Source organism: Lathyrus oleraceus, chromosome 6, assembly GCF_024323335.1.
Source record: "Lathyrus oleraceus cultivar Zhongwan6 chromosome 6, CAAS_Psat_ZW6_1.0, whole genome shotgun sequence".
Lineage (NCBI taxonomy): Eukaryota > Viridiplantae > Streptophyta > Magnoliopsida > Fabales > Fabaceae > Lathyrus > Lathyrus oleraceus.
The window spans coordinates 207,235,985-207,246,333 of record NC_066584.1 but is presented as its reverse complement, the minus strand read 5'-3'; the positions used below and the strand labels follow the sequence as shown (position 1 = coordinate 207,246,333).

Here is a 10,349-nt window from a genome sequence, read left to right as displayed (position 1 = left end):
AGATCGTCATCTTCAAGACATGGAAAAAGTCTCTCTCTATAAAAATCAATAGTTGGGCTTTTCTCCTTGTATTTCGGCAGTGATCTCGTCTAGATATAGTTAAGATTCAATTAGGAATTATTTCTTCAAAATAGCTCCACAAAAAGACTTGATTTGATTTGAATTCAAATTCAAATTCAAATCTCCTAGATTTAAATTTAATTAAATAATCAAACAAAATAGATTGCTAAAAGGTAACAATAATCCTTGTTGTACATATCAACAGAAGAATGGGCTACAATCAGTTGGAAAACTTGCGCACACGGTAGCAACCTTGTCCTGCAGACAGTGACCACATGTTGGGACATCTGTTCCCACATGTGACTTTTTTCACAAAAGCATATGGGGTCAGATGTGCCATACCAGCAAGAATATCATGTCAAACATGTGTCCTTACCATATTATTTTGCATAGTGTAGCCAATCCAAAAAGGAACAACAACAACAACCTTAAAACTTCAAATAACTCTACAACACAAGGGGTTGTTACTTATTGTAGTTTTAACAAGTAAAATTATAGATACATGTACTTTCTAAAATTATAGTACATCACAACCCCTTGTGGTGTAGAGCTATCAGAGGTTTTAAAGATTTTTGTGGTGTTAGAACAAGGTCAAACAATGATAATGAGAAACTCTGTATATGTTGTTTTCAGAGTGAATCGAGTGTCCCCTCAATCTCATAGTTGAGGTATTTATAGGAATATTGTGGACTTGAATCTTTTGCTCCAAGAAAGTAATACTCACTCTCAGTAACGTGGGAAGCAGACAATTACCCCATATTATTCTAGAGAATGTGGCTTTCCCTTTTTAACTTACTCTCATACAATTATGGATAGTGACACATCACTCTCACGTTTTTATAAAGAGGCAAGTGATAGAAAATGGACACTCATAACTAAATGATGGACAGCATTTCAATAACTGAGTAGGTAGGAAGTTGACAAAGACAATATATTTTGTCGCCTTTCCTTACAGGATTTCCTACGCCGCCTCTTGTGGGCCTTTTATGAATACACCAGCACAATGCATTAATTTTTTTTGTTTAAATAACTTTAGTCTTGTATATTTTTATATTTAAAAAATTAAATTTTAAGTAATTGATATTAATAAATTGATAAAATATATTATGTACCAAAAAGTAATATTTAAAATATATCATATTCATAAAAAGAAAAAAATGAGTATATACTAATGTAAAATAATTTTACACTATCAATCGATGAGAGATATGTATCACTTTCAATCACGTTTTTATTTTTAAAATACTGATATGCTAAATATAATTTTTTTAATTGATTGTATATATAATATTGTTGTATAGTGTGTTCAGACTACCTTTAAACTTTAATATAAAAAATAGAATTGATATTAAAATATTGACATAATTAGTTAAAAAGTCCCTTAATTTAATTTAATGTTTCACTTTGGTCCCTTAATAAAAAAATATTACATATTGGTCCCCTAAAAATTGTTCAGTTACACAAAAAAATCATTGTCGTTAAAAATTAAAAAAAAAAAACGTTAATTTGGTTACGTGACATGATAGGTTGGCAAACTGAGTCAGCATATATATTAAAAAAATATTTTGTTTAAACTATAGAAGTTTTATTTTAGGAGGTTAAAAACCCCACAAAATATTAATAATGTGTAAAAAATATCAAACACTTCCATGAATGAACAATGTCTAGATCAAATGAAATAAATCTATGTAAATTATGATCACTTAAATCTATTATTTTGTACATCATTCAATGTCAAAATTTATCTTATAATAAACATCATTGAGTAAGATTAGCTACAAACCAACTCAAATTGAAGGTTTTTACAACTCTAAACAACTTATTCCATGTTGTTGCCACCAACATCTGAGCCTGGAATGATTAATCGCAATATTTGAGAACTTATTTAAATTATTTTTCCATTGCATATCTGCGCGAATAACCTAGCTACATTTTAACGTGATAAAACATCACATTTATCACATGCATGTCATCAATATGTCATTAGTGAGTCATTTAGAGCGTGTTTTACCTGAAATATTGTTTTCACCTTTGATTATCATTGTGTTGCTGCATCAGAAAATCAATGTACTTGTCATACGAAGACGACGATGTAAAGAGATGACTTAAAACCATTTTTACATTGATTCAACATCAAAAAATCAATTGTGTTGCTGCATCAGATAATTAATTAAATCGGCATGAACAAACTTACAATTAGAACAATTTTTACAAAACCCTCTAGCAAAGTAAAGACATGACTTAAAACCAAATCCTACTCCACTCTCGTCCACACCAAAACCAATATCACTCGCATAAAAACTCCTCCTATGGATATTCGAAGCATCACCATTATTACTAGTCATCCAGTTCTGAGGGCCAAGATTCATTTCAAGATGCGGATCAACCAAATCGTCACCATTAGATAACTCATTGAGAAAAGGAAAATACTCATTCAGTTGTTGTTCATCAACAAATTCACAATCACCACCATTATTAACCCTTTAGGGTATCATCTGCCATAACAAGAAATCAACTTCAATCATTAAAATTAAAAGTAATCTCACTATTCTAAAACATCAATTTGAAACAAAAAAATACCCACTTTAATTATAATCCAAACCTTTTTCAAGTTCATATACAAAGAGAAAGATAAACAAGAAAAAGATAAACTTCAGATCTGATGTTACTTCATCATTGCCACAAAAAATTGGGGGGAATACAAAAAAAATGGGAATTGTAAATCTATACCTTAAACGACCTGTATATCCATTTTTCAGATTCAAATCAAAAAACAATGAACAAAGTACAAGAATCACAATTAGAAGATACAAGAGAAGAAACAATGAAGACTTTAATTTTAAATGAAGGATGCAGAGATATCAATAGTTATCTATTGTTATAAGAATGTGTTTTGATTTGAGTATTGTTGTTGTTGCGTTTTGAAGATGAAAATAGTTGAGATTTGTACACATTTTTGAGACACTATTTGTGGGAAAAGAGAAAGAGGGTGTGACATATAGGGTTCCAATCAATCATATGAATATTGAATATTAATAATATAAAAATCCAAAAAAAACTAGGTCATATCTGTTGGGAAAATAAATAAAAAAAACAAATTTCTACTCATGCACGAGCATACCCACAAAAAAAAAGAGCAAAAAACATTCGAAAACAACAATCCCAAATTCATTATTCAACTTCAAATCTTTACAAAATAAAATTACAAACTCTCTCATTAAATTGCAATTTTTAACGAAAAAATTACAAACCCTCTTAACAAACTATTTTTGAACGGAAAAATAGAAAACCCTCTCAACAAATTATTTTTGAAAGGAAAAATAGAAAATACTCTCAACAAACTATTTTTGAAAGGAAAGATAGAAATCTTCTCTAAGCACACAACTAACTACCCAAAACCTCAATACACCAAAAAAAAAACTACATTTTTTTGGGTAGAAAACTCAAACTAACTATCTTTATTTATATTAGTACTAAGATTCTATTTTATTTCTACTATTCGATTTGAGACTTTGATGAATATAATATTTGACCCAACAAATCTTCCTTTCATCCAAAGTCTCACATATCTTCACTTTGTAATCAACTTAATTTTCAAAGCATTTAAGATCATCATCACATTTGTAAAATTATTACTCTTCAATCTTTTTGTCTTCTTCCTCCCTTAATTAGAATAATTGTTACTTTTTCATTTTCGCTTAATCATAATTTTTGTTACTCTTTCTTCCTCCTGTGATTGAAATTTTAGCTTTGATATCAGTTGTTGGAAAAATAATTAAATAAAAAGACATTTCCTCCTTTTGTTGAAATATTTAATTAAACAAAAAAAAACTCACAAATTTACTATTCAACTTCGAATCTTTACAAAAACAAAATTACAAACTCTCTCATCAAATTGAATTTTTAAGGAGAAATCTGTAAACCCTCTAAACTGCAATTTTTGAACGGAAAAATTGCAAATCCGCTCTCAATTACAAATTTTGAACGAAAAAACGGTAAATTCTCTCGATTACAATTTTTGAACGTAAAATTGCAAACCCTCTCTCAACTACAATTTTTGAACGAAAAAATTACAAATTCTTTCAATAAATTATTTTTGAACGGAAAAAGCGAAAAAATAGAAAATCTTCTCAAAAAAAATATTTTTAAACAGAAAAATAAAAAATCTTCTTAAAAAATTATTTTTTAACGAAAAAAAATCTTATCTAAATAGATAACTACCCAAAACTCTAATAGACTCAAAAACTACATTTTACTATTGCCTAGAAAAATAAAATAAAAAATTAAGGATTTAATGGTGATTTTGTTTTCCCCTAAACTTGCTCCCAAGCACAAGTTGAATAGGGAGTTCCTCGCGGTGGCGAGTGAAATGGGGATTTCATCTCAGTAAATTTAGCTTCGATTCTTCGCCGTGATTCCCCTTTACCATATCTTTAACTTCAAACTTTATCCCTCTCGCAAATTCCAAATTCGCATAACAAAAAATGAATAGCGCCTTCAAAACCACTTTAACCCACACAAACCCTAATCGTCTTTCCTTCACCCTCAAACTCTTCCATTCCACTCCTCCATTGGAACGCAAAAGGAACAAATTTTGGGAATCTGTTAGTTCATTTCTCTTATCAATTGCATTATGGATATTCTCATTTTTATTGATTTTATTTTACTTTTGGTTTTTGATTTGGTCATTTTCTGATTACTGTTGAATGAATGAACAAGGTTGAACAACTGTGTGTTTAATGCTATTGTTTGGGTTTATGTTTTTATGTAACATGGGATAAGAATTGATTTATGAAAGTTGATTTGATTGCAGAGATGTAATCATTACTCGAGAAGATTTAGAAGGATGCAGGCGAAACAATCGTTGCTCTGTAATGTCAATGCTTATGCAGAATTCATGTTTCAGGTTATTGATGCTTTGTATGGATAACTATATGTCTTTATCTCTTGTTGTATTATGTTATGTTATGTATCTCTCTTTCTTGTGGTGGTTTTTCAACAATGTACAATAATAATGTGAAAAGAAGAAGAAAATGGAGAACATAAGGTTTTGGTTACCTGTGAAAACATTTTCTATTTTCATTTTTTGAAATATGTGTTCATTTTAACTTTATAAGAAGATGAGAGACAGTTGAAGTGAGCCATTGTGATGGATAGAAGATGGATTAGTTAAGGGATGATGCATTTTTGAAAATAATGATTTTTTTTTTTGGCATTTTGATTGGTTTTTCAAAAAACGCACACGATTATTCGCATCAAGGCTCATTCACCTCCTTAGATGCAAATAAAATTAACACAAATTAGAAAATGAAAATAGAAAATGTTTTCACAAAATAAATGGAGCCTAAAGTTTTTTTTAGGCATGTAATGAGTTGTGTCCCTTAAATGGCTTTAGTTAGGAACTATCTCATTTTTGCTAAAATATAGATTTATAGTCGATTCGATAGAGAAAGACAAGTAATTATCATGTTATGATGTTTACTTCTTGAATTTAGCAGCTTAGCATCAAATTCTAATGACAGAATTCTGTTTAAGATCGGTCAATGCGTCTTCCTTCCCATATATGAGTTTTAGTCCAGTGCCATAACGTCGTCAGTTCTAGATGAATTGTGGGGTGTTTTGGGGCTGGAAAAATCAATCAAGGGCTTTAGACAATTACTCTGGAGGGTTTTGCACTCTTAAAGCTGTGCCAATTATTACATTTAATCATTGGTAGGATTTTTTATTTGGTCATTTTCTTTTGTTGACATTTTACATGAAAACACTGTTAGTCATTTGACTTGTTACTATCTTCCAAGAGAATACTTATGAATGGCAATTTGAACAAATAAATAATAGAGAATACCTTTTCCCTTTCTGAAGGTTTAGTGGAGGTGCTTCATTTTCTTATACATCTGTGAGATCTAGACTTTAGCTTTTTTTCTGCTCTAATTGGGTATTTTCTACTTCTGAATGCTCCGAGACAGAAGAAGTCCGTCTTTGTTCACTGAGTTTCTCCTAAAATTCTTAGGCCTTATTAATGTTGTCAATTTAGATACGGTATGCTTATGCTTCTGTCCAATAAAGGCGCATGTGGTATTTAGGAGTGCTCTGTATTAGTGTATTTGACTTTTGTTTAAGACATGTGATGTTGTATTCGATAGAATGTTGAGCCACAAAGTCAGCAGAAAGTTTAAAACCATGAGGCAGATATAAGAATGTTACAATGGATGAATGGACGCAAAATACGAAATATAGTAGATATGAAAGCATTATAATGGAAAAGATGATAAAGTGTCTCCAATGGTGATTTCTCTATAGAAGATCCAGTTACAGGGGTAGACTGGATGAATGATAATTCAATAGTTAGAGGTGAAGGGAGACTGAGAAAAACAACTATGTCATTAAATCAGGATTTGGATTAAAGTAGTTTGTCACGGGACAGGGCATTATGTGCAGTGTTATCAAATATCCGCAATTGCGGATATACATGGTGGTTTTCGGGCTCGCCGCAATGGTAAATATCGACCGATATTGTGGGTTTTTCCGCCACAATCTGCTATAACGGCGCCACAAAGCGTCCGGTATGGTTGGATTTTGGCTCTCCGTCATATGGACCGCCATCCGCCATGGGCAACACTGAGTCTGAGTTTATGACACCGTTTGATCCATTAGCTAACTTCATCTATTGGGAAAAAAGACTTTTTGATGTTCACTTTAAGTACTCTTTTATTCGTAGATCTAGACAATTCCCCTTCCTTCGCTATTCCCTGGTTTACTTGTTTCAAGATGTTGCATCTAAAGTGCTTATCATGGTAGATAGAATTGTGTTTTTGATCGTAAGATGCATTACTTTACGATTTTACTTGCCCTAAACAGTTTATAGTTCACGAAGAATCGGATTATGGTAGAATCAGGTGTGATGCATTGTTTAATTGTGGACTCATATGAGCTGCTATTTGTATTTTCTTTTCGGCAATTCTGGGTTGGATTATGCTCTGTCCTGTGGCGCACATATTTTTGTTAAAAATGGTCCATCTGCACTAGGGTTAGCAGAAACAACCCGTTCCAGCATGCACAGGGCAGAAATAACTCTTTTACAAAATAGGGTTTTTGGGTTAAAAATATACCCTTTTATCTGCAACTTATTTGTTTTACAAGTCACAACCACAGGTTTTTCTCAGGTCTTGCTGTCACGCGACTGAAAGCTTCTCTTGCAGCCCTTAGCTATTGTTGTTTGCGCAAGTTTTTCTGTTGAGTTGATGACCAAAGGATTTGTTCCATCTTTGTGAGGTTCTTTGTCCATGCAGTTGGTTTCTGTTTTGTTCTAAAAAAACTAGCTGCAAAACTCTCACAAACTAAGTCCTGAAAAATGAGAAATGGCAGGTGTGAACCTGTACCCCCAGCATATCAAATGTCTCTGCAGTCTTTTACCATCTTACATGTACTTACGGGACTGATCTTTATTACTGACCAAATGGCTTCAAATTGAAATGTTTCTATTGGTGAGGGATCCACTCCACTGCCGAGTGGATTATGGAAAGAAGTTGAGCAAATCAAGATTGCATGAGTGATTATGACTTTCAATTTGAGGACTAGGTGTTAATTTCTTGGTGTTTTTACTCGCTTTCATTGTTTTGATTATGAATTGTGAAGTTGAGTTTCTAGTTTGTATGACTTATGCTTATAAATTTAAGTTTAATTGTCTCTTGTTGGATTTTCCGTCTTAATTGCGGCACTTTGGCTTGCCTCATTGCAGCCCCTAACACCTTCATTGTGTTAGCTTTGAAGGGGTGAATTTAGTCCCACATTGCTTAGAGATATGGTCTATGTTTTTTTATAAACGGGGACAATCCTCATCTTACAAGCCGGTTTTGTAGGGATGAGTTAGGCCCAATCACACATTCTTGAGATGGTATCAGAGCCTATCCTAAATCCATTGTTGGGCTTCCCGCATCGTCCATGCTTCGGGCTCATTGAAGCCCAAGCATGAGGGTGTGTGCTGGACTTTCCGTCTTAATTGCGATCCGCCCCTAGTCGCCTTAATTGCGGCACTTTGTCTTGTCTCATTGCAGCCCCTAACACCTTCATTGTGTTAGCTTTGAAGGGGTGGATTTAGTCCCACATTGCTTAGAGATATGGCTTGTGGTGTGTTTATAAATGGGGGCAATCCTCACCTTATTGACTTATGCTTATAAATTTAAGTTTAATTGTCTCTGATAAAGGTTTTCTTTCTCTTGTGCTATATAAATTTGAGTGACCTAACTTAACCCTACAAAACTGGTTTGTAAGATGAGGATTGCCTCCATTTATTAACACATGTTCATGCCATATATTGTCCGATTTGAGACTCTTTAACACCTCCTCTCATGCCCAGTATTTGCGTATGGAGTGTGGAACTAAATGGTGGACGCCCCAATGGAACGAGGCTCTGACACCATCTTAGAGTTTTGGGTTGGGCCTAACACAACCCTACAAAATTGACTTGTAAGGTGAGGATTGCCTCCATTTATAAACACCTGTTCATGCCATATATTGTCCGATGTGAGACTCTTTAACAATATGAAATTATATGCATATGTAGGAGTTTCATAAATTTCGTATAATCTTATGATTCGGGCTACAATTTCACGTTGTAACAACTCCTTTGTAGATTTTAACTACATTGGTGCTTATGCTTGTCTTTTTCTTCATGGTTCAGAACTGGAAAGAAGATATTGGCGAGGATGACCCATCTTCCAGCCGAGACACTTCGTGGTTTAAAAAACAATATTCTCCTAAGAATTCTGGAAAGCACAATAATGACAATCAAGGAAGATACCGATACAGAAGTAAGGATGCTTGCAAAATTTAGCTTGTAGTACTGATTATCTTGGTTGGAGTGTTTGATTTTTTTTTTGGGAAAATCTTATAACTGCATATTATCTGGAACTTTTCATGCATATACATTAGTAGGCTTTATGGATTTAGATAGTAATGATCATGGATCTGATTTGGTGTTATGTCGCATAAGTTTTCTTAAATAAATCACCTAAATTGTGTTTATTAATTTTGCCAAGAAGTTTCTATAGAGCGTATTCTGAATTCACATATTAGATTTCAACAAATTTGATCTCTTTCAGGATATCATGAATTTTGTGAAGATGATATTGATGTTGAAAACATTTTCCGCTCTGCCTTTGGTGGGAATCGAGTCTTCTATTGGTCATTTATAAATGAGGAAAATCCTCACTGTGGGAGGTCAGGAGACTTTTCTAATTATGGTAAATCTTGGAAGTGGAAACGACAGAGTGACAATGGATACGGCTCCTCAACTGGGTCCGAGTCTGAGTCCGAGTCTGATAGTTTGCGTTCAAATTTAGTCTCTGATAGATTAGCCCTTGGATTGAGAGCTTCTGGTCCTCTGAAACTCGAAGATGTGAAGATTGCGTGAGTTCTTTTCCAATTATTAAACGTTACAAACATTGGAAGCCAGTGCTGCTGGTTTCTACTTTAACTAAAGAATTTAACTATTTTACCAAATCAGGTACCGTGCATGCGCCCTTAAATGGCATCCTGATCGTCATCAAGGCTCTTCCAAGGTGCTGCCAAGCTCTGACCCCACTGATTACTTCCTCCTTCTTTCTTGTTCTATTCTTTTAGATGAATATCTATAAATTGTTGTAAAGCTTGCTAATCATAGTAATCATTATGCATGATGATAGGTTATAGCAGAGGAAAAGTTCAAGCATTGCAGTGCAGCTTATCAATCATTGTGTGATAAGTTGGCAATAAATTAACAATGAGTATGCTTTTTCTACAAGTAATCAGCTCTCAACAGTCATTTGCGCATACTCTGATTAATTTAACTCAGCTTGCTTTCATTAAATTATAGTTTTTGTAGTAATTTTAATGTACACTATTGGAAATAGTATATATACTGTTTCACATTTAAAATTTAGTTTTAGTTCATCACCATTTCTTTTCGCTGGGATAAACATGTTCTTAATTTGTATTCATAATGGAGTGAGGTCTTTACTCCCGCCCTATTTATACCATTTCATTGAACTGCTGTTAATTTATCTGTATCTGTTATTTTGCACCAACAATTTATCTTTAAAACTATTGTTCTCGTGTTTGTTTGCTCCTTGCTGTTAGCATCTAGGCTTTTAAATCAATTCTGTCAACCATCAAGTTAGCGTGCAAGTCTTTCCAAAACCAAGGTCTCTCCTGCAATTTCTCATGAGAAGCAGCCAAAACCAAGGTCTCTCCTGCAATTTCTCACGAGAAACAGCCAAAACCAGAAACAATGCAGCAGTTACAATATTTTG

General features: G+C 33.2%; 1 protein-coding gene across 1 annotated transcript; it reads left to right on the top strand.

Moving 5' to 3' along the window:
* Positions 1-4,327: 4,327 nt before the first annotated feature.
* Positions 4,328-10,096, top strand: LOC127092854 (uncharacterized). Its single transcript, XM_051031746.1, has 6 exons — positions 4,328-4,664; positions 4,874-4,966; positions 8,741-8,870; positions 9,162-9,468; positions 9,566-9,620; positions 9,744-10,096. The coding sequence occupies exons 1-6, from the start codon at positions 4,545-4,547 to the stop codon at positions 9,816-9,818; spliced, it is 780 nt and encodes a 259-aa protein (XP_050887703.1). The 5' UTR covers positions 4,328-4,544; the 3' UTR covers positions 9,819-10,096.
* The last annotated feature ends 253 nt before the right edge of the window (positions 10,097-10,349 follow it).